Below are 25709 nucleotides of genomic sequence, written 5' to 3'. Positions count from 1 at the left end.
ATCTGGTCCAGATCCTGTTGTAATCTGAGGTAACCCTCTTCACTGTCCACTACACCTCCAATTTTGGTGTCATCTGCAAACTTACTAACTGTACTCTTATGCTGGCATCCAAATACGGGCGGCACGGTGGCACAGTGGTTAGCACTGCTGCCTCACAGCGCCAGGGACCTGGGTTCAATTCCCGCCTCAGGCGACTGACTGTGTGGAGTTTGCACATTCTCCCCATGTCTGCGTGGGTTTCCTCCGGGTGCTCCGGTTTCCTCCCACAGTCACAAAGATGTGCGGGTCAGGTGAATTGGCCATGCTAAATTGCCCGTAGTGTTAGGTAAGGGGTAAATGTAGGGGTATGGGTGGGTTGCGCTTCGGCGGGTCGGTGTGGACTTGTTGGGCCGGAGGGCCTGTTTCCATACTGTAAGTAATCTAATCTAATCAAATCATTTATGTAAATGACAAAAAGTAGAGGACCCAGCACTGATCCACTGGTCATAGGCCTCCAGTCTGAAAAACAACCCTCCACCACCACCCTCTGTCTTCTACCTTTGAGCCAGTTCTGTATCCAAATGGCTAGTTCTCCCTGTATTCCATGAGATCTAACCTTGCTAATCAGTCTCCCATGTGGAACCTTGTCAAACACCTTACTGAAGTCCATATAGATCACATCTACTGCTCTGCCCTCATCAATCTTCTTTGTTACTTCTTCAAAAAACTCAATCAAGTTTGAGAGACATGATTTCCCATGCACAAAGCCATGTTGACTATCCCGGATCAGTCCTTCCCTTTCCATGTACATGTACATCCTGTCCCTCAGGATTCCCTCCAACACCTTGCCACCACCGAGGTCAGGCTCACTGGTCTATAGTTCCCTGGCTTGTCTTTACTGCCCTCCTTAAACAGTGGCACCACGTTTGCCAACCTCCAGTCTTCTGGCATCTCACCTGTGACTATCGATGATACAAATATCTCAGCAAGAGGCCCAGCAATCACTTCTCTAGCTTCCCACAGAGTTCTAAGGTACACCTGATCAGTTCCTGGGGATTTATCCACCTTAAACCGTTTCAAGACATCCAGCACTTCCTCCTCTGTAATATGGACATTTTGCAAGATGTCACCATCTATTTCCCTATAGTCTATATCTTCCATATCCTTTTCCACAGTAAATACTGATGCAAAATATTCATTTAGTATCTCCCCATTTTCTGCGGCTCCACACAAAGGCCGCCTTGCTGATCTGTGAGGGGCCCTATTCTCTCCCTAGTTACCCTTTTGTCCTTAATGTATTTGTAAAATTCCTTTGGATTCTCCTTAATTCTGTTTGCCAAAGCTATCTCATGTCCCCGTTTTGCCCTCCTGATTTCCCTCTTAACTATACTCCTACTTTCTTTATACTCTTCTAAGGATTCATTCGATCTATCCTGTCTGCACCTGACATATGCTTCCTTCTTTTTCTTAACCAAACCCTCAATTTCTTTCGTCATCCAGCATTCGCTATACCTACCAGCCTTCCCTTTCACCCTGACAGGAATATACTTTCTCTGGATTCTTGTTATCTCATTTCTGAAAGCTTCCCATTTTCCAGTCATCCCTTTACCTGCGAACATCTGCCTCCAATCAGCTTTTGAAAGTTCTTGCCTAACGTTCAAAATTGGCCTTTCTCCAATTTAGAACTTCAACTTTTAGATCTGGTCTATCCTTTTCTATCACTATTTTAAAACGAATAGAATTATGGTCGTTGGCCCCAAAGTGCTCCCCCACTGACACCTCAGTCACCTGCCCTGCCTTATTTCCCAAGAGTAGGTCAAGTTTTGCACCTTCTCTCGTAGGTACATCCACATACTGAATCAGAAAATTGTCTTGTACACATTTAAGAAATTCCTCTCCATCTAAACCTTTAACACTATGGCAGACCCAGTCAATGTTTGCAAAGTTAAAAATCCCCTACCATAACTGCCCTATTATTCTTACAGATAACTGAGATCTCCTGAACAAGTTTGTTTCTCAATTTCCCTCTGACTATTGGGGGGTCTATAATACAATCCCAAGGAGGTGATCATCCCTTTCTTATTTCCCAGTTCCACCCAAATAACCTCCCTGGATGTATTTCCAGGAATATACTCCCTCACCATAGCTGTCCCTTATCAAAAATGCCACTCCCCCTCCTCTTTTGCCTCCCTTTCTATTCTTTCTGTAGCATTTGTATCCTGGAACATTCAGCTGCCAGTCCTGCCCTTCCCTGAGCCATGTTTCCGTAATTGCTACGATATCCCAGTCCCCTGTTCCTAACCATGCCCTGAGTTCATCTGCCTTCCCTGTTGGGCCCTTTGCTTTGAATTAAATGGATGCAGTTTAATTTATTAGTCCTACCTTGTCCCTGCCTGCCCTGACTATTTAACTCACTTCTGTTCTCAGCTGTACCCATCTCAGATCGACCTCTTTCCTCACTATCTCCCTGGGTCCCACCTCCCCATCTTACTAGTTTAAATCCTGCCAAGCAGTTCTAGCAAATGTCCCTGCCAGTATATTAGTCCCCTTGCAAGTTAGGTGCAATCCGTCCTTCTTGTACAGGTCATTTCTACCCCAAAAGAGATTCCAATGATCCAAAAATGTGAATCCTTCTCCCATACACCAGCTTCTGAGCCATGCATTTATCTGCTCTATCCTCCTGTTCCTGCCCTCACTAGCTCGTAGCACTGGGAGTAATCCAGATATTACTACCCTTGAGGACCTCCGTTTTAAATTTCTACCTAACTTTCTGTAATCTCCCTTCAGAATTCCAACCTTTTCCCTTCCAATGCCATTGGTTCCAATGTGGACAATGACCGCCTGCTGGCCTCTCTCCCCCGTGAGAACATTCTGCACCCTCTCTGAGACATCCTTGATTCTGGCATCAGGGAAACAACACACCATTCTGCTTTTCTCTGCTGGCCACAGAAATGTCTGTCTGTACCTCTGACTACAGAATCCCCTGACACAGTTGATCTCTTGGAAGCCAACGTACCCCTTGTTGCATTAGAGCCAGTCTCGATACCAGAAACTTGGCTGTTTGTGCTACGTTCCCCTGAGAATCCATCCCCCCTCACATTTTCCAAAACAGCATACCTGTTTGAGATGGGTATATCCACAAAAGACTCCTACTCTAGCTGCCTACCTCTCTTACCCTTCCTGGAGTTAACCTATCTATGTGACTGTATCTGAGACTTCCCCACCCCCCCCCCCCCCCTCCTTTTCTATAACTGCATTCCATCACATACTGTTGCTGTTGCAAATTCCTCATCACTTCTATCTGTCTCTCCAATTGATCCACTCGATCTGATAAGATTTGCATCCAACAGCATTTATGGCAGATACAATCCGCAATAACCCTTAAACTCTCTTTAAACTCACACATCTGACAAGAAGCACATAGCACTGCAAAGGCCATTTTTGCTCCTTCACAATCTACAGACCCAGAAAATAACACCGTCTTATTCCTCTACAAACACTGCCCCAGGTTAAATTAATAGCTATGGCTTATATTTTAAGTTTAAGCAAGAGACTTATCTCCAAAAACATATAATCAAGAAAGAATCCACTGTACCCACTACTGCAGCCTTTCTCTTGGACAGACTTAAAACAACAATTAACTTAACTGATTCTGTGCTGTGAACTTCGCCCCAACAGTTCCTCCAAGATTAGTTGTGAATTTCAGTGTTTGTTAATTTTCCCAGATGCACTCCGATGTCCAATGATACACGGATTCAAACAATAAACATGGTAACTGTGCAGCCTTTCTTTCTTCCCTTTCTTTCTTCTTCCCTTTCTTTCTTCTTCCCTTTCTTTCTTCCCTTTCTTTCTTCCTGCACTGTCCTCACCATATGCTTCCTTTATCTGCTCTTCTCCCTTTTAAACTGCTGCTGTTTTGACTTTTTTTCCAAAGTTCCAAAACAATGCAAGAGCATATAAAACACTCATTGCTGCTCCTGGAATTCGAGGAAATCATCTCCAACGCCCAACATACCTCAAAAAATAAAGAAGCAGCTCTTACAGCCAGAAATTTTTCCCGCCCTCCATCTTGGATTACGACCAGACTGAATCCTTGCAGATTAGCATGTATACAGTAACTGAGCAAATTATGCTTCATCACCCACTGTCTGAAACAGGTTTATAGGCAGAACTTAACTGTAAACCACTGGGCTCTTTCTTGGCCTTCAGTGGTAAACTCCATTTGAATTGCTGCCTCTCTTTGATCTCCAGTGTTTCTCTACAGGGATGCCTATCAAATTCCAGTATTCCGTGTATAGCTGCCATACAGAAAAGATTGCTCAGTAATTCTTTGTTCTGCAACTCTTCACTGACTACACTCACCCACACAATCTTCAAATTGACTTTTTCTGAACAACACCATATCAAGAAAAAATGAGCACTAACAGACTGGTCGCTCCATGTAGTAAAGCATTGACTTTTTCCTTTCTGCACAAATAGTACTTGTTATTAGCTGTACTAGCATATCAAAAGTGGCGACAGATGAAATGGTCTAGCAGAAGGAGTTACAAACTTAACTGTACCAAGACAAATGTTGTCAATTCCTGGCCCATTCTTCCAACTAGACGAGATAGAGTGTGGTATTGGAAAAAGCACAGCAGGTCAGGCAGCATCTGAGGAGCAGGAGAGTTGATGTGTCAGGCAGGACCCTTCATCAGGACAATCATTCATCCTTCCAACTCCCGTCCCAACACCTGCAGTATGATTCACCATTACCACCCCACCCAGTGCCATCTCCCATTTCTGCTGACTTACTCCTTTCCATTAAGCATGTGTACTAACAAGGCCCCCAAAAGCTGTAGAACAGCCTTACCAAACAAATTGGTGACTTTTTTTGCTGACATCTGCAAAGCATCTTACGCACCATGTCATTGAGGGTGCTTATCAATCACCCACCCACCAACCCCATCTCTCTTCCTTGCTCAAGATGAATGTTTCCAGCAGCCTAACCCATCCTCACTGAATAAGTTTAAGAGAGACTATGATTTACCCACAGCAGGCTGATCGTCCCCTCCCTAATGAGTGACATTGCTTTGAATTTTTTTTTAATTCATTCAAAGAATGTGGGAATTGCTGACTAGGCAGGCTTTACTACCCATCCAGAGTTCCCTCAAGATGGTAGTGCTGGACTGCTTAGACTGCTGCATGCTATTTTTTGTAGATAGGGAGGGTGATCCATGGTAATCTGCTGTCGATCCTCCTGAATCGAGGTCAACAAATCCCCACACCTCCTCCCCTCCCAAACCACCTCAAATTAAAGAGAAGAATTACATTTATGGTCAGGTGTGTGGGATTGTTAGAAAAGGGAAGGAAGCACAACTAGGGCCGTGAAGGGGTCCGGGGGGGAGGGAGGAGGAGAGGAAGAACAGAAATTAGTAGAAACTGAAAGGAAGCCACTGGGGGCCACATTTTCCAGTAATTGCCATCCAAAATACAACCTGCAGCCACTGATGTCCATAATATGCAGGTGCCCTCACCCAAAATTAAACTCAGGGATGTCAAGCAGAGAAAGAAACAAAAAGAACTAGGACCTTGAATGGTGTTTTGGAACAGAGAGACTTAGGGGTTCAGATACATAATTTGTTTGAAGTTTGTATTACATAGAGATAGGGTGATTTTTAAGGCATTTAGTACGCTTGCCTTCATTGCTCAGATCTTTGAGTATAGGAATTGGGACATTGTGTTGAGGTACAGGACGTTGGTGAGGCCTCTTCTGGAGTACTGTGTCCAGTTCTAGTCGCCCTGTTATAGAAAGGATATTATTAATTTGGAGGGGGTTCAGAAAAGATTTACCAGGATGATGCCAGGAGTGAAAGGTTTGAATAATGGGAAGAGGCTCAATAGGCTGGGATTTCTTTCGCTGGAGGGTACTAGGTTGAGGGGTGACCTTATAGAGGCTTATAAAATCATGAGGGGTATAGTTAAGGTGAATGGCTGTATCTTTCCTCTAGAGTGGGGCATTTCAAGACTATGGGTCAAAATTTTAAGATGAAAGGAAAAAAATTTAAAAAGACATATGGGGAATTTTGTTCACATTGATTGATTCGTTTGTGAAATGAACGTGCAGAGGAAGTGGTGAATATATGTACAGTTAGAATGTTTAAAAGACATTTAGGTAAGTATATGAATAAGGAATGTCTGGAGGGATGTGGCCAAGTACCAGCAGGTGGGATTAGTTTAATTTGAGATTATGATCAGCATGGACCATTTGGACCGAAGGGTCTGTTTCCATACTGTATAACTCTATACCGAAAAGAGTGGGACAGCAGAGAACACAGAGAAAAACAGACACACAAAGGGAAAAGAGTAACAAACAAAAAGCAAAATGCTAAGTATGATCATTACAATACACAATTTGTTCGGGGATGTTTCAAACTGACAAATCAACGTGGAATCAGAATATTGAAATATTTTTACTTATCCTTTGTTAATATTGCTACTTGTTTTGACAAGTGCAACAAAAATTGTGCAAAGTGAGATGATCAGCAGTCTTCCAAACGAAGGGTATTGTGAATAAGAATATAACATTTATGAAACATTTTGAATTACATTAAAAACAAACACATTTATCAAAATTTCTACATTTATCCAATTTTAATATAGGTCATTTAATTAATTTACCTCGTTTACGTGCTGCAGAATAGATTTGTGTATATGTCACAGGAATCCTGAGTTTGTGCAGCAGAGAGCAGCTTTTTAAAGCAGGACTTAGAACATTGAAAAGTACAGCACAGAACATGCCCTTTGGCCCACGATGTTGTGCCAGAATGTTACAAATGAACTCGTACCTCATTCATTAGGCCTACCCTAAGAAGCAAGCAATGAAACAAAATTAAAAATCATCGTAAATTTACCACATATGACTTTTGAAAAACTGAACCAACTTAAAAGAAGTTTGATAACCTTTCAGTGGCAAGTCATTTTAGAGTAGTCACCATAGGTTTTTTTTTAATAAAACTTGGGGAAATAACAAATGTAATCACAATCTTAAACTGATTCATTTGCAAGTCTCACTTAATAACTAGCTTGAATTTTGGATGAGAATATTAAAGCCCTCTGAATAGCTCACTTATAACTATTTTACTTGGCCAGAGCTGAACACAGTCTTGTCCTATTCTTGTGGTCACAGTTTTAAACAAGGTGTTTCCATTCAGCTTCTGGTTACTGGTGAGGGTCCTCTCAAGATCAGTAGCAGGATTTTCTTTGCCTTGAGAAAAGTGGGAAGTGAGAGAAAGTGAGGACTGCAGATGCTGGAGAGTCAGTATTGAAAAGTGTAGCGCTGGCAAAGCACAGCAGGTCAGGCAGCATCTGAGGAGTAGGAGAGTCAACATTTCGGGCATAAGCCGTTCATCAGGTAAGTGGAAAGTGGCAAATAAAATTGGGAAAGTATAGTGAGAATGAAAAATTAAAACTCCCAACCTCAACAAAAAAAAATTTTAATTTTCACTTCAAGTTTCAATACTGTGTTCTGAATCTTGCTAGTGAGGAGCAACTACCTTATTTCCAATGCTTTTACATCTCATTAATAGATATTCTCACTTCATTTCTATGAAGCTCATGACTCCACCCACTCCACTCCCCTGAACCCTTCCCCATAAAACTCGACAGTACCAGTTTCCAAAATGAATGTAAGAGCAGTTACTTGTCATCACTGCCCTCCTGTTTCTCTGGTCCTTCTCCAGTTGCACCAGCACCATAATTTCCCTGGGTGCTGCATAGATGCCGTCTCTTTACCCTTCACCTTTACAAGTACACATCATCAAGCCACCAATATGACAATATTGTCATTACTGTTTTTTGGACCAACTTGCACATCAATTCTTCAGGACTTCAACTTAGATTTCCCCATACCTATGCCTTTCATGCTTCTACCATTTGCTTAATGGTAAACATGATTCAGCCGATCCCATTGTAAAAGACCTGCATTTTACAGATCCTCCTTACCATTTGAGAGGCAGCAGCAGTCAGTGAGATAGGACAGTGACATGGCATGCTGCTGAGATTAGGTGGCTTTTAAGACTTGAGCTGGTGAAGCCAGCAGCAGGAGAGATGGAAAGTTGGACTCTCTTTCGGTTATCTTTTTTTTTAAATTTCATTTTAAGTTAATGAGAATGGCGATGGTATAAATTTTGCAATATATATTAAATGCATGTGACAATCAATGATTCAATTCAATTCAGTTTGAATGCAGTGCAGCCTCTTATTAGGCAGCATGTTGGGAGCAATCATGAGGCACCTCCTTTACACCTTCCGTCTTCGATTGTCCTTCAATATGTCAGAGTTTGTACAAATTGGACAGTATTTAACCTGAGTGAGGCAGCACTTTGTCCACCAGCAGACCATTGAGCTATTTGGAGAGTAGAGATGTGAACTCCCCATTATATACCTCCAAGTCTTGAATGACAAAGGCCTCCCTTCCTCACAGTTCAATGTAATGTTGCCTGCAAAGGTATGTGGAATCATCACGTATTTTGTCCTTTCACCCATAGAGTGGATCTAAGTGTGGATGAGCCATGAATGACAGGCTCTATCAAAATACCTGCACATTACTTATTACCTCACTGTTGTCAGGGCTAAGATGCAATGACTTGGCTGGAACCATTGATCAGTCAAAAACTGTGGTGCTGGAAAAGTACAGCAAGTTGGGCGTCAACCAAGGAGCAGGAGAGTCGATGTTTCGGACGCAAGCCCTTCATCGGCTTATGCCCGAAATGTCAACTGTCCTGCTCCTCGGATGCTGCCTGACCTGCTGTGCCTTTTCATAACCACACTTTTTGACTCTGAAATTCAACATCTACAGTCCTCACTTTCTCCTGGAGCCATTGATGTCATGGATGATGCTGTCTGTAGTCAAGCAGTTGGTTGTTTGTGAGATATGAGCAAATTTGTTTCCATTACAAATTCCTTAGCAGATTCTAAAGGAATGATCCTCTTTTACTGCTGCTAGGTTTAAAACCCATTTCCTTACCCAATACATCCCTCTGTGAGGAATCACTTCTATTCCTGCAGTTGGGCTCTCACTCGGTTCCCAGGAATTGGCTTTACTATGACCAGTCTTATTACAACAGAGACATTTTGTTTTGTTATATCAGTTTAGGTTCGAACTTTACTTCTTTATTATTTTGGTATCTTTCTGTTTTATGCATATAACTAACAACCAATCTTTCTTTCTTTACTCAAAGCTTTTGTTAGATAGTTTGGCCATTTTAAATTGCCCATAGTGTTCAGGGATGGGTAGATTAGGTGAGTTAGTCATGGGAAATGTATAGTCGGGTAAGGGAACAGGTCTGGGTGGGATACCCCTCGGAGAGGTGTTATGTACTTGTTGGGCTGAACCTCCTGTTTCCACATTGTTGGGATTCTAGGCTTCTATTCTCTCTCCACGCCATACTGTCTAAATTCTCTCCTACTTGGATTTTTTTTTAAATTGTATTTTCTTTTCCATTGCTGTTTAAGTTCTCTTTCCATTTCTATTTTTCCTCTAATTGTTTTTCATTTTTAACAATCTGAACTGATTTTAACTGTGAATCATTAATTTTAGTTTTCCCTCCTTTTAATTCTAAATGCTGGGTAATCACTTCTAACATGTCTTCCTTGCAAGATCCTGTTTTTATTTCTACGTTCAGTTTATCTGCTCTCTATCTCAGCTTAATTTTAGTCAAAGACTTCAAATGATCTTCTATCTTCTAGTCATGTCTTCTATTCCCAGCAAAGTCTTAGCAACAAAGTATTTTGAAAGTCCAGTCCCCATAAAATATTTCACAACACTCCTGTTTTATGTCTAGTACTCCATTAACCAATTTCTTTCAATATTCATTTCTCCTTAAATTCAGTGAATTCTAACTCTGCCAAGTGTCACGCCTTTATTATGATTCCACTGATGGGAACCTGGTTTGATAGATCATATGTTTTATTATTCTATTTAGTTAGCATGGTGGTCAATCACAGACTATATTCACTTAAGGCTACCAATGTTCTCCTAACAAAAACACACAAGTTTATTACACAAAAGAAAAAGCAAGCAAAGAAATATATGTGAAAAAGTGAAAAAAATCTTATTATGAATAACAAAAACATATGTTCAATCTTTATTTCTTAACAGTATCCTTTATGGTCACTCAATCCCAGTACAATAAAGTTCCTTTCTTAACTTGAAGATATCTTAACTCAACTGATTTGTTCCAGTGAGTACTAAAATAGCTTTCAGACTGCTCTCTCATTCTGATGGCCTCGAAATTTATTTCTCATTCCAAATGTCTGGATTTCTTTTTCACTGAATTTTAAGAGAAACCTGAGGTTTTTTCCACCCCTTTTCCTTGGACTATTTTTAAAAACTTCAGAAGCTAACTGCTATTCTACTGTGAAGCTGTTCTTCTGAAGTGAAACACAATTCTTTTGAAATGAACTGAAACCATTAATAGCCCTTAGCCATTTGATTTCTTTGCATGACATAAAATTCAGCATTGTGAACACTGAACCAGTGAATTTCTCAGGTATCCACTAAGCATTTAACGTAATCCACATGGCTTCTTGGTGTATTTAGTTAACTGTTCCAAATTACTTTCTGGGCTCTTTAAAAGTTAGCTTCACAGAACTGAAAGCACAAACCTATTCTCCATTAAAATCCAAATTCCCAAATAATGCTGATGTAGTATTCAGCTTTATTGTAATTTTTTTTGCCAACCTGAGGTTTTAATTAACATTCTTAGTTTGACTTTTGACTCTGAATAGATTATTATTGATGAGCAGAAACAGGCGAACGCATCCAAAGTATTACTGCATCCTAAAATTGATTTCATGGCCTATTGACATGTTAATTTCTTTATGTAACCTCCAAGTATGTAAATCTGTTGATTAAAGATCCGAACAGAATATTTCCAAATCTTACTTCAAAGACAGTAAATGAGGAAGCAAATTTCTGCAACAATGGTGTACCAGTATAAAAGCATGTTGAAGATTTGTAAGAGTTCTATTTCTTTTAAATTCCAGGATGATGAATTGGAGGCACAGGTCTCATTTCTTCAAGGACAACTGAATGATCTTGAGGCAATGTGCAAGTTTTGTGCTAAGATGATGAATGTGCATATATGTAAGTATTTGGTTGTATTATTCCTAGGAAAAAGAAACCTTATTATTGTGTGCAACCCATTGATGTTTGTGATTGATGCCTATATTTACTTATGCTATTTCTCAATAACCGTCACCTATTTTTGCTTTCCATTATGTTTCTTGTAAATTAATAAATTATCGCCCCTCAGTTGCTTTACTTGTCTTCAATATAATAAGTTAATTGGTAAGTTAGGACATCCTAGGTAATATTCAGCTCACTGAACTCAGGCAGCTATGTTTTGTTTCCACTAGCATTACTTGCCTGACTAGTTTATGTTATTTGTATTTTCTGTACTAGACAGTTTAATTGACATTACCTCATTGGTGTATGTATCTCAATTAAAATACTACCTTACATTATTAACTTGAAATATGAATGAATTTAAGATAACAGTAAGTTAAACTTTATGACCAAGTAACTGTTCAACAGTATGGTGTTTGATGGATTTCATGGAATTAAGACATGCTGATATAATAGGGGTAAGTATAGGATAGAGGAACGGATCTGGGTGGGTTACTCTTCTGAGGGTTAGTGTGAACTTGTTGGGCAGAAGGGCCTGTTTCCACACTGTGGGGAATCTCATCTAATCTTATACCTTTAATGCTGAACTTATTTAGTTTCATTAAAAAGGGATTTTTTTTTGCTGAAAATATTTCTGAATTTGCTGTAATGTGGAATTATTAGTGCACCATGAGAGGATTAAATCTAGATCTATCCTCTAATCAAATTTTCAATATTAAATTTTCAATTGATGGTGTTTCATTGACATATATCCATGTAATGCATCAAGCAGCTGATGATGTACAACAGTGTTATTGTTGAATTACAATTCAGTATGGGTTCCAGTTACTACCAAATCCTTTTTTGATCACCACCAGTTGAAGTATTTATAGTTTGTAATGCTTTTTTTCATATTATCAAAATAATTTAACAGCACGGGGTAAACATTGCTGTTTTCAGCGATTTCTTCACATTGATGTGAAAATGTTCTCCAACTGAAGTGTGCTCAATTAAGGAGTACATAATTCATGAATTGATTTATGTGTTTGTCTCAAAGTTGACTGTGGCTCATACCTTAAAAAATTTCCACTAACAACTGTTTTCTGGTCAAGGTCACTTTACTGTACAATACAAAGTTCTGCCTCTATTTTATGGCTGCTTACCTTAGCAATTAATCTCAACTGCAAGATCTTGTCAAAAAAGCATGAGCAATCTAGAACTGAACACATATTTTCACTATGGTGAAAATAAAGGAAAATCACCAAAGCCCAACCAGACCAGAGAGCTGCTGACTCATGAAAGAAATGACTGGTGGCACTTTAATCTGAGGGTCACCATGCTTCAGGCAAGGAGAAAGATTGAGAAGGAGAGTCCTTCATGATAACCTCAGCCAGTGCAGGAATTGCATACGATGCATACACTCCATCATGAACTTGCCATCCAGACGTTTAAGCTAACATACCACTCATTTCCCTACAACAAAAGCAGCTTTGAAATTTTTTGGAAGGGTGAGGATTTCAAAGTGAGCTGTACTCAGGATGTAACTGCAATACATTATGGTGTAAAGGAATCTAAATGCATTATTCATCAACCTAACTTACAATTTATCCGTCCAGAATTCATGCAGAAATATGTTGTTTGGTTCAGTGCCCAGGATTTATCAGAATGATGGTTTCTTACCCACTGCTCAGAGAACCAATGGGGAAGGTCAGTCAGTTTTGTGATGGGGCCACCCAACCAAACCAAGTGCCTTTCAGCTATCTAATTAGCTTCCATGTGGCCTTCCCTGCAACTGAGGTCCGAAGCAGCAAAATTCCCTCCTACTGAGCTGCGAGCCAATCAGAGGACAGTATTTGTCATTGTTGCCAGTGGTATCTACTGGTGGCACAGCACCATCCAAGGTCCGGGATCAAAAGGAGACCACAGGTCATATTGAGTGAAGGTGGGAGAGGGGGCTTGAGAAAGAGCCCCTTAATTGAGCACAAAGTGCTTCATTTGTGAGGGATGAACCAAACCGTAGCAGGTCACTTGCAAGCCTTGATGGGTCTAGCTGGCCAACCTACCAAGAATACAGTAGATCCATATGGCTTTCATTTAATCTTTACGCCATGATTAAATTATGGTGGCTTCAGGATTAATGAGTATAAATTTGTTTATTAATGAGTTTAATTGACATCCTTGCTGTTGGTAGCTGGAGTCCCAAGTCATCCTTTCTAACCTTACATTTATTATGCACGGGCTTTCCTGCTGCCACGAATCTGATGTAGGGCCTCCCCAACTGACTGCATAAATTCAACCCAGTTTCTCTACTAATTCTACTCTTTCTCTCAGAAATACCTGCAATGCAGCTGATGAGCAAGATCCTGACATCCTGGTTATTAGTGATCTTAAAACAGAAATTGTTAAATACCTGCTTGCCAGAAAACCTAATCAACTTCCATGCCTTTTAAACACGAAACCTTCATGAGTAGATCATGCATTTTTTTTTAATGGAATAATGGTCTAAACATGACAGGAATACTACTTAAAGAGATATTGTCTTACAGATGTGTTTAGTAATTTACCAATAGCATTGAAGCGTAGGTATTTAACAACACTGCAAGAAGAGCAATGGTGCTGAATATTATTTAACTGGAGAAAGACTGCAGAAAGTGATACATCAGAGGGAGTTGGGAGTCTTCCATGAATCACATTCAAGTTCAGTGTGTAATAGAGAAGGCAAATGGAATGTTGGTCCTCATTATGAAAAGAATGGAGTACAAAAATAGGGAAGCTTTGCTAAAAGTATACAAAGCACTAGTCAGACCACAACTAGAATTTTGAACAGTTTTGGTCCTCTTATCACAGGACAGATATATTTGGATTGGATTCAGTCCAGAGAAGGTTAACTAGGCTGATAGGTATCGAGGGACTGTTATAAAAGGAGAGGTTCATTATATTCGACCTGTAATCACTGAAATATAGAAGAATGGCAGGAAACCTTATTGAAGCACGCAAGATTCTTAAGGGACTTGACAGGTTAGATGCAGAAAAGCTGATTCCCTACTGAGTGAGTCTATGACTAAATAGCATAATCTCAGAGTTAAGCTCTGAACATTTAAGGGAGAGGAATGTCTTCTCTGAAATAGTGAATCTGTGGAATTATTTGCCACAGAGGCTTGTTGAGGCTGGGTCATTAAATATATCCAAGGCTAAGATAGACAAATTTTTAATCAGTAAGAGAATTAAGTATTATGGGAAAAGGCAGAAAAGTGGAGTTGAAGATTATCAGATTGGCCATGATCTCATTGAATGGCAGAAAAGTCTCAATGGATTGAATGATTACTTCTATGTCTACCGGTCTTGTGTATTCATGTATAAGACTTTTATAGTTGCTGTGTATTCCAGCAGATTATTGTTTTACTATGACTTGACTCTAGAATTATGTTCGTCTTTGTGTTTCTGCCTTTGGTATTCCTCCAAACTGTTATTTTGCACAGGAGAGATCCAACACTTAATGATCATATTTCCAAGGAGTGATGCTGTGATGCTCAAGCAATTTTAGAAGTTGGAACAATAATAATTTGAGGTTTTAATTTAGCATCACCATTATGAAGATATGCATTACATTACCCATAATCGCTTTCACTCACAACTTTACTTCTACTTTACAAATAGGATAAAATATAGAATATTCGTCTAAAGTCAGGTTGAACTTGAAATCTTTCTTCCTGTTACATGATGCTTCTATTTTAAAATTCTTATCATTGTTTTCCAATTCTAACAATAGTCCAGATCTTTTCTATCTCTATTTCCAATCAGTCCCACAAATATCTGGGATCTCACTCTTCATTCAGTTCTGGCCTCTTAAACTTCCTATTTTAATTTCTACCATTTGTGATTCTGAGCCTTAAACTGCCTGGAGCCGCAATCTCTGGAAATTCTTCCTAGGTCTTTCCAACTTGCTACCTCTCCCCTTCCTTAAGATAAAACCTACCTCTGCAACCATGATTTAATATCATCTGTCTTGTATCCCTGTAAGTGGTTGAGAATTAAATTCTGTTTCAGAATGCTCTTTGAAGCCGCCTGGAGTGTTTTATTACATTAAAAGTGCTATATAAGTATGTTCTTGAAACAACTACACATTCCCCTAACTACAAAAGATGATAATCCATTGCATTTTTTTTCCATATCCCTCATTATCTTTAGCAAATAAGTTCATTTCCTAGTAGATCAATTGATGAGCAAATAGTATGAATGCCAAACCATTTCATGCTGTCATGCACATTGCTATTGCTTAAGGCATGTTTTTATTACTGCCCAAAAAGATCACGTTTGCTTTATTTTTTGTGGAGACAACTACGTGAAAGACCATTTAAGGTCATCGTCAGGCTGGACGGTGATAAAACAAAATACTTTTAATATCACTGGTACGGCTTTATTGATTTATTTACTGTGAATACAGAGATTTTCTGACTCTTAGATTGGCTGAGGATACTTTAAAAAAGACTTAGTGAGACAACTACAATTGTATCAATGTTGCTAGCATCAAAGTGACTCAGCATATAGACAAGTGTGAGCAGATTAGAGAACTGGCATGGATTGTAAAGATAAATAATGTCTAATTGAGTTGAATTCGTTGAGAACACGAAATGGGAGTGCCAGTGGACATTATTTATATAAACTTCCAGAGAAATTTGATAAGGTTCAACAATAGCAACTGTGAGCAAAAATAAAAGTGCATGAAACTAAAAGCACACTGTTGACATTGTAGAAAATTGGTTCAGTGGTAGGAGACCAGAAGTGAGGATAAAAGAGTATGTACTCTTAATTGACAAATTTGGAGAGTGGTACACTGCTGGTGCATTAGCTTGTTAGCAAAGGGTTCCTGCTATTTCTTTGCCTCCCACTGAAACATTGCCAAGGTTATGCCAAAAGGCGCAGTTGTCACCTCACAATACATTTGCCTGAACAGCTTGATGGTAATAAGATTTTCCAGATTTCCATTTCATTGTCTGCATATGTTCTCTGTGTGAAGAATTGAGAATGAAGAAAAAGTGCAAATCAAGTTTTCAGACAGCGCTAGTTGCATTTGTGAGCCATTATTCATTATTTTACTGCAAGAACAATAACAAGGGTCATGCCAAGAGGCTCACTTGTCATATCGCAATGCACTTGCCTGAACAGCTTGATGATATTAAGACTTCCTAGGTTTCCATTTAATTATCTGCAAATGTTGGCTGTGTTAAAGGATGGAGAATGAGAAGAGGACAAATCAGGTTTTCAAGCAGTTTATTTCTAGTTTATTTTGCCCAGAAGAATCACTACAGATAACATATGCACTATTATTTTATGTGTATTGTGATCAGACTAATTACACTGCTTTATTCAGTGTGAATGCTATTAGAATTTAGAGAAAAATAATTTTGACCAGCATTGTTCCTATGAATCTTGAGAAACATTTATTGCAGATCAAGTTGTTATGATTCAGAATAAAGAACGGTGAAAGGAGATAAATTAAGTACTTTCTATGAAAATTAAATTAATATTAGAAGGGGAGAAAAATAGAAAGACAGTCAGAGAATGGATGAAAATAGTTAGCTCTTTGAAAGAGCCAGCATGAGCAGGATGGACCAAATAGCTTCCTTCTGTGCGGCTTCATGCCATGGATCCAAAAGGTATTGAAAAGTAACCCTGCTATTCAAGAAAACATGCAGTTTTGTGAAAGGGAAGTTGCATTTAACAGTTTTGAGAATATAACTAGGGTAAATAAAGAAAAACCTAGAGGTGGTTCTGAAAGTTGAAGGTTCATTGGCAGAGGCAGAGTGGTAATGTCACTTAAGTAGTAATCCAGATGTCCAGGCTAATGATCTGGGGCATGGATTCAAAACCCACCAATTAAATTCAATCCCTAAATCTGGAATTAAAAGTGAGCTGAATTGTGACCATGAAGCGATGGTTGATCGTTGTATCAAAAATCTGTGCTTTATTTGTGCTGTTTAGGGAAAGAAATCTCTACCTTTATTTGGCCTGGCCAACATTTACTCCAGACCTATAGCAGTCTGATTGACTCTTAAATAGCCTCTGACGTGACAAATTGGAATTAGCGATTTGATTCAAGAACTGTTCTGAGGAAGGGTCACTCTACCCAAAAAGATTAACTCTGATTTCTCTCCACAGATATTGCCAGACCAGCTGAGCTTTTTTCAAGCAATTCCTAATTTTGTTTCTGATTTACAGTACCTGCAGTTCTTTTAGTTTTTATTCTGAAATGACAAACTTTTGCAAAGGCTAAACAAGGAATGGATGGACCACTTAGTAATAACCTCGGCAAGGAAACAACAAGGGCAAGCCCAACACTTATCAACCCTGCAGAGTCAACTATATCGACATCTTGTTGTTTTATAACTCAATGGGGTAATGCATTAGATATCAAGTAATACCAGTTCCAAAGTTATCACAGGTTTCCATACATAACAAAAAATCTTGATTGCAAACCAATTGACTTTACCAATGGCAAAAAGGAAACATGAATTATTAACATAACTCTAAACTTAAACATTGCCCCTTTTCTTAAATTCTCCTGACCACATACAGGCACACAAGGCATCCAAGATGTGGATTTTAAGGTTGAGAACAGAATGAAAAAGGGAAAAACAGTTTGATAGCACCAATCTAGACCACAGAATTTAATGAGTTGTTCTCTTTGTCTTCCTTTCACTTCCTTGATGTTTACACGTTCAGTTTTTCATTCACTGATTGAGATCTTGGAAAGATGAATAGACAACTAAAAGCTATCTTGAAGGGGAGACTCCATAATTATTCCTATCATCAAAGATAGAGAAGTCCAGCCCATAACTGTAAAAGGCAAGTTTGAAGCATTTGCAGTCATCTTTTCTCAGAAGTGCCAAGTTTGCCCCAACTCCACAGTCATAGAATCTTACAGCAAGGAAACTGATCCGCCTTTCCACCCAGTCCATGCTGAACCTAATCGCAAACTAAACTATTCCCACCTCCTGTTCCTGACCCACATCCCTTCAAACATTTGTATTCATGTACTTATCCAAATGTCTTTTCAACATTGCAATTGCACTCATACCCACCACTTCCTAAGGAAGTTCATTCCACACACAAACCATCCTCTATGTTTAAAAAAAAAAGAACATATTGCCCCTCATGTCTTTTTTAAATCTCTCTCAACTTAATAATGTGCCTCCATTCCCATTCTAGGGAAAAGATACCTACCATTGATCCTATCTATACCCCTTATTTAATAAACTTCTATAAGGCCGCCACTAAACTTTCTACTCTCTGGCGAACAAAAACCCAGCCTATCCAGCCTTTCTTTATAAATCAAACATTCTACAAGTCTGCATTTAATATGATTCACTCTCATGATATCAATGAAAGATTGAAGGCACCAGATACCTCAAAGGATTTGGATCAAATTCCAGTAATATTACTGAAGACCTTTGCATCAGAACCTCTCTTGAAATATGCAAAATTGTCCAGTCTGATATTTCCTGTCCATAAAAAGCACGTCACATGCAACCCAGCCGAATAACACACCATCAGTCTATTCTCGATTATCAAACAAATGCTAGAAGCCGTTATCAAATGTGGTGCTGTCAAACAGCACTTAGTCACCAATAATGGGTTTCCCTATCCTTAGTTTCAGATCTGTAAATGGCACTCATCTCCTGACCACATTGCAGCCTTGGTTCAAACATGGACAAAAATGTAGAACTCTATAGGTGAGTTGAGGGTGATTACTGTCCTTGGCATTTAGGTCACACTTGACGAAGTGTGTAATTAAGGAGGCCAAGCAAACCTTGAGAATTGGGAATGATGAAGCAGGGCTGAGGGCCCTTCCACTAGTTGGAGCCATACTTAGTACAAAATTAAGTGATTGTAGTTGTCTTGCCACTGCAGGACATTAGCCTGGCTATCTTCAACTGAGCTGAATTAAGCGATGACCTTCCCTTTTCCATACATGGCAAATTGACACTGATAAGTACCATTTGCATCACACAAGTACAGGAATTCCTTAGGGTATTAACCAGCCAGCTTCAGTTGCTTCATCAATGTACTTGCTGCCTCTATAAATGACCAGTAACATTTGAGCCAAAGAAGTGCCAAGCAATAATCAACTCGAGTAAGTGAGGATGTAACTATCTTTATTTGGCATTCAATGGCATTACTGTTGCTGAAACACCATTAACAACATATTGTGGGTTACTGTTGATCAGAAATCAAACTGGATCACCATATATGGGGCAGCACGGTGGCACAGTGATTAGCCCTGCTGCCTCACAGCGCCAGGGGCTCAGGTTCAATTCCAGCCTTGGGCGACTGTGTGGAGTTTGCACATTCTTCCCATGTCTGCGTGGGTTTCCTTCGGGTGCTCCAGTTTCCCCCCACAGTCCAAAGATGTGCAGGTCAGGTGAATTGGCCAAGCTAAATTGCTCATAGCATTAGGTGCATTAGTCAGGGATAAATATAGGATAGGGGAATGGGTCTAGGTGGGTTACTCTATGGAAGGTCAGTGTGGACTAGTTGGGCCTGAAGGGACTGTTTCCACACTTAGGGAATCTAGTCATAAATAATCTTCAGCAAGCAACATACCTTTTGACTCCTCAATGCCTGTGCACCATGTATAAGACATAAGCCATGATGTAATAGAATTCTCTCCACTTGTCTGGATGAGTCATAGAGCTGTATTTACGAAAACAGACCTTTCAGTCCAATTCGTCCATGCCAACCACCTATCCTAAACTACTGTAGTCCCATTTGCCAGCACTTAGCCCATATCCCGCTAAACCCTTCCTGTTCATATACCTACCCAAATGCCTTTTAAATGTTGTACCAGTCTCCACCACTTTCTCTGGCAGCTTATACGCGTACCACACTCTACTTGAAACGTTGCCCCTTAGGTCCCTTTTAACTCTTTCCCCTCTCACCCTAAACTTATGCTCTCTAATTTTGGACTCCTCCACCCCAGGGAAAAGACCTTATCTATTTACCCTACCAATTCCATCATGATTTTATAAACTGCTATGCTGTCACCCCTTAACCTCTGACATTCCAGGGAAAACAGCCCCAACCTATTCAGCCTCTCCCTATAGCTTAAATCCTCCAAACCTGACAACATCCTTCTAAATCTTTTCTGAACCCTTTAAAGTTTCACAACATCCTTCTGATAGGAAGGAGACCAGAATTGCACACAATATTCCAAAAGTGGCCTATCAATGTCCTGTACGGCCGCAACATGCCATCCCTACTCCGAAATCCAATGCTCTGACCAATACAGGAAAGCATACCAAATGCCACCTTCACTATCCTATCTACCTGTGACTCCACTTTCAAGGAACTATGAACCTGCACTCCAAGGTCTCTTTATTCAGCAACACTCCCCAAGACCTTACCACTAAGTGTAAAAGTCCTGTCCTGATTTGCCTTTCCAACATGCAGCATCTCACATTTATCTAAATGAAAGCTCCATCTGTCACTCCTCTGTCCATTGACCCATCTGATCAAGATCCCGTTGTACTCTGAGGTAACCTTATTCACGGTCCACCACACCGATAATCTTGATCTATCTGCAAACTTATTAACTGTTATGTTCACATCTGAATCATTTATTTTAATGACGAAAAGCAGTGGATATAGCACCAATCCTTATAGCACACCGCTGGTCACAAATCTCTGGTCTGAAGGCAGCCCTTCACCACCACCCTCTGTCTTCTACCTTCAAGCCATTTCTGTATCCAAATAGCTAGTTCTCCTTGTATTCCATATGACCTAAACTTGTGAACCAGTCTACCATAGGAAACCTTGTCAAACGCCTAACTGAAGTCCATATGGATCACATCTACTGCTCTGTCCTCATCAATCCTCTTTGTTACTACTACAAAAAATTCAATCAAGTTAGTGAGATGTAATTTCCCACACACAGCCATGTTGACTGTCCAAATCAGTCCTTGCCTTTCAAATGCATGTAAATCCTATCCCTCGGGATTCCCTCCACCAACTTGTCCACCACTGATGTCAGGCTCACTGGTCTATAGTTCTCTAGCTTTTCTTTACCACATTTCTTAAATAGTCGCACCACGTTAGCCATCCTCCAGTCTTGCCAGCACTTCACCTGTGGCTATCAATGATACAAACATCTCAGCCTGGGGTCCAGCAATCACTTCCCTAACTTCCCACAGAGTTCTAGGTTACACCTGATCGGATCCTGAGAATTTATCCACCTTTACACATTTTAGGACATTCAGCACCTACTCCTCTGTAATGTGGACATTTTTCAAGATACCACCATCTATTTCCCTACATTCTACATCGTCCAGGTCCTTTTCCACAGTAAACACTGATGCAAAATACTTATTTAGTATCTCCCTCATCTCCTGTGTTTCTATAAATAAGCTACCTTGCTAATCTTTGAGGAACCCTATTCTCTCCCTCGTTATCCTTTTGTCCTTAATATATTTATAAAATCCCTTTGGATTCTCCTTAACCCTATTTGCCAAAGCTATCTCATGTTCGCTTTTTACCCTCCTGATTTCCCTCTTAAGTATACTCCTACTGCCTTTATACTCTTCTAAGGATTCATTCGATCTCTGCTGTATATACCTGAAATATTTTTCCTTTTTCTTTACCAAACCTTCGATTTCTCTCGTCATCAAGCATTTCCTATATCTACCAGCCTTTCCTTTCACCCTAATAGGAATACACTTTCTCTGGACTCTCATTATCTCATTTTTGAAGGCTTCCCATTTTCCAGTTGACCCTTTTACCTGCGAACATCCTCCCCAATCAACTTTTGAAAGTTCTTGCCTAATACTGTCAAAATTGGCCTTCCTCTAATTTAGAACGTTTAACTTTTAGATCCAGTCTATCCTTTTCCATCACTAGCTTAAAGCTAATAGAATTATGGTCGCTGGCCCCAAAATGCTTCCCACTGACACCTCAGTCACTTGCCCTGCCTTATTTCCAAGAGTAGGTCATGTTTTGCACCTTCTCTAATAGGTACATCCATATACCGAATCAGAGAATTTTCTTGTACACACTTAACAAATTCCTCTCCATTTAAACCCTTAATACTATGGCAGTCCCAGTCCATGTTTGGAAAGTTAAAATCTCCTACCATAACTACCCTGTTAGTCTTACAGATAACGGAGATCTCATTACAAAATTTGCTTCTCAATTTCCTGCTGACTACTGGGGGGGAGGGGGTGGTCTATAATACAACCTCAATGGGTGATCATCCCTTTCTTATTTCTCAGTTCCACCCAAATAATTTCCCTGGACATATTCTCAGTAATATCCTCCTTTAGTACAATACCCAGGATTTGTTGTAGTGGATCGCTCTACAGGCCACCAGCTACAACTGCAATCCATCCCTGTGCTGTTACCTGAGTTATTTCAGTCAGCCTGTTCGAATATGTTTTAACATACTTCTGGTGGGACTTCTCATCCAGATGTAGGGAACTGTTACTGCATCACATATCCCTCCTGCTATCTTTCTTCCATTCATTTTAACTCATTAGAAATGGTACTCAGCTGATGTCAATAACTATACCTAGTCATTTAATAGGATGAACTAAGAATTAGATACAAAGCTTATATCTGCCCTGTACCAGGTTAGACTACTGCCTGTGATAAGAGGGGTGAAATCTTTTTTTAAAAAAAACTCACCTGTCACCTAACTGGTCTCCTAATTAAAGCCTTAACACTCACCAATTTCTGGAGGCTGAAGTGAAAGGCATCAAAAGCAGCATCTTTTTTTCTTTTACCTACACCAAATTCGCGTCGGTACCGAAGTCATTACACTCAGACCTCTTCATCTTGTATGCAGTAGTGAAACCAGTCTATTTTTACAGAGCACTAGTGATTCACACACAAGTTGGCTCTAACAGTCTGACTGGTACTGTAAATTATAGTTTAACAAAAACTTACCAGAGAGATTCCCACCTGCACCAAATTCCTAAGTATTGTGTAGGGAATCTACTATCCAGGCACAGCAAGAACTTAGGACAATGTATGTCATGTTTGTTTCATGACAGAATACAAGGATAAGGAAGTTTTGTCGCAACTCTGGTTTTGGTGAAACATTACCTTGAGCACAGACAATTACAGTTTTGTTTTTACCTGAAGGGCATGCTGGCCCAGACATGAGACACAACCACTGTTCCGTATGAGCCCACCCCCTCTCCATACTTAGCTTGCTGTGAGGGGGCAATGAAGATTTATTCAGTAGATCAAATCTTGAGACAAGAGGATTGTCCTCTGTGGAGTGATTAAGTAGAATGAGCTTATATTTTCTGAAATTTAGAATAACAAAATGCTTTAAAATTTTAAAGACTTGACAAGCGTAGCTGTTAGAAGGAAGTGCATCCCTCTGAAATTTCTGCTCTTTTAAAGTTCTCAACCTCAAAAAGCTGTGAAATCTCAATCTTTTTTCAGTTGTCACATGTATGTCTCACTGACTGAGCCAGCATTTACTGTTCTTCCTTAGTCACCCTTGGGAAGTTGGTGGTGAGCTGTCTCACAGCGTCAGAGGACTGGGTTCAATTCCAGCTTTGGGCAACTGAATGTGTGGACTTTGCACATTCTCCCCATATGGATTCTTCCCACAATCTTAAGATGTGCAGATTAGGTGGATTGGCTATAATAATGTGCTCATTAGTGTCCAGGATGTGCAGGTCAGCTGGATTGGTGGTGGTAAGTATGGGGTTACAGGGATATGAATGGGATGCTGTATCTGGGTAGGATGCTCTTCAGAGGGTTGGTGCAGATTCAGTGGGGCAAATGACCTCTCTCTGTACAGTAGGAATTCTATGATTCTTGATCCACTGCAGTCCATGTGTTATAGGTGGACCCACAATACTGTAAGGGAGAGACTTTTCGGATTTTGACCCAGCAACATTGATATATTTCCAAGTCAGGATGGTGAGTGGTTTGGAGGACAGCTTGTAGGTGGTGTTCATCCCATAGTTTAAAGGTGTAGAGGAGACGTCAGAGGTTGGTTGTTTACACAGCGTGTTGTGAATACATGGAATGCGTTGCCAGCGGTGGTGGTGGAAGCAAAGTCATTAGGGACATTTAAGCCACTGCTGGACATGCACATGGACAGCAGTGAATTGAAGGTTATTTTAATTTAGATTAGGAATAATCCTCAGCACAACATTATGGGCCATAGAGCCTGTTCTGTGCTGTACTTTTCTATATTGTATACATCTGCTGCGCTTGTCCTTCTGATGGTAATGGTTTGAAAGGTGCTATTTAAGGCTCTTTGAATTTCTACAAATCTTATAGATCGTACACACTGCTGCTGCTGAGTATTGATAGTGGAGTGACTAAATATTTGTAAATGTGCCAGTCAAGTGTGCTGTTCTGTCCTGGATGGTGTTGAGGTTCTATAGTGTTATTGGAGCTTCACCCATTCAAACAATTGGGGTGTATTCCATCACTCTCCTGGCTTGTGCCTTGTAAATAATGGACTGGTTTTTGGGAAGTCAGGAGGTGAGATACTTATTGCAGTACCCCAAGCCTTTGATCTAGTCTCATAGCTATTGTATCTAATCCATTTCAGTTTCAGATCAATAGTAATGCACAGGATGTTCATGGTGGGAATTTAGTGATGGTCATGGCGTTGATTGTTAAGTGGCACTGATTAGATTCTCTCTTTTTGGTATAGGTTATTGCTAATCAGTCGAGAGTTTCCCCCTGCAATTCCAATTGACTAGTTTTTGCTAGGACTCTCTGAGGCCACTCATGTGGCATTGACGCCAAGGGCTGTCATACTAAACTCACCTTTTAAGTCACCTTGCCATTTAGCATATTTTTTAAAATGCTAGATATTTAACGCTAAGGGATTTGAGGAGATAGGGCAGCCACATTAAATTTACGTAGTTACCAGCCATTATATCTTGCAGTGAGATTTAAGAGGCAGCATGGCCTACTTCTCTGATTTCTTCTGCTCCATTTTAGCCTAGATTTTCCGAGGTCAGGACATCTCAAGGCAAGATCCTTTTGTTGGAACTTCAAGATGAAAACATTGTAATGAGGTTAACAGGGCTTCTGTTATTTGGATGAACAATTAACTAGTGTATCTCTTTAACTAGTGAGATTGAAGGATGAAGAAAATAAACAAAAGAGGTGTCTGTGAAGGATGATGCTGGTGGTGGTCAATTCAAGGTCGGACAGGTGTGGAAAGTGAAATAATGAGATTTGTCTCAGAAGTAAAGAATGACGAATTAAAACTAAGAAAAAGAATGAACAATTCATACTTTCTATTGTTCACTTTAAAATTGCCATGAAGTTTCTTTTTTATTATCGGGGTACCTAGACTGTTAACTACAGATTTAACTTTGGGGTGAGTTCAATAGATAATTAACATGGAAACAGGCCAATTTCATGAAGCTGGCAGGGAGGTTATGGGCAAAATGTAACTTGACGCTAATGACGCAAATTATCTAGCACCTTGTATCAATTGTTCATGAGCAGGAGTATCTTTTGTTGCCAGTCAGTTTATTCATTATTAAAATGTGTGTGTAATTCAAACACTTGTTTTCTCAGCAAATTTGGACCAATATGCTTG

General features: G+C 39.9%; 1 protein-coding gene across 12 annotated transcripts in view; it reads left to right on the top strand.

Annotated features, from left to right (window-relative positions):
• The window catches only part of tbc1d5 (TBC1 domain family, member 5), a 518645-nt gene that overhangs the window by 447373 nt on the left and 45563 nt on the right, over positions 1-25709 (top strand). For all 12 annotated transcript variants that reach the window (XM_060824884.1, XM_060824877.1, XM_060824878.1 and 9 more), the window contains one exon: positions 11008-11107. In XM_060824884.1, coding sequence (XP_060680867.1) covers positions 11008-11107 — 100 coding nt within the window. The remainder of the gene's footprint in view (positions 1-11007; positions 11108-25709) is intronic.

Source organism: Hemiscyllium ocellatum, chromosome 5, assembly GCF_020745735.1.
Source record: "Hemiscyllium ocellatum isolate sHemOce1 chromosome 5, sHemOce1.pat.X.cur, whole genome shotgun sequence".
Lineage (NCBI taxonomy): Eukaryota > Metazoa > Chordata > Chondrichthyes > Orectolobiformes > Hemiscylliidae > Hemiscyllium > Hemiscyllium ocellatum.
This window is presented reverse-complemented; position numbering and strand designations above follow the sequence as displayed.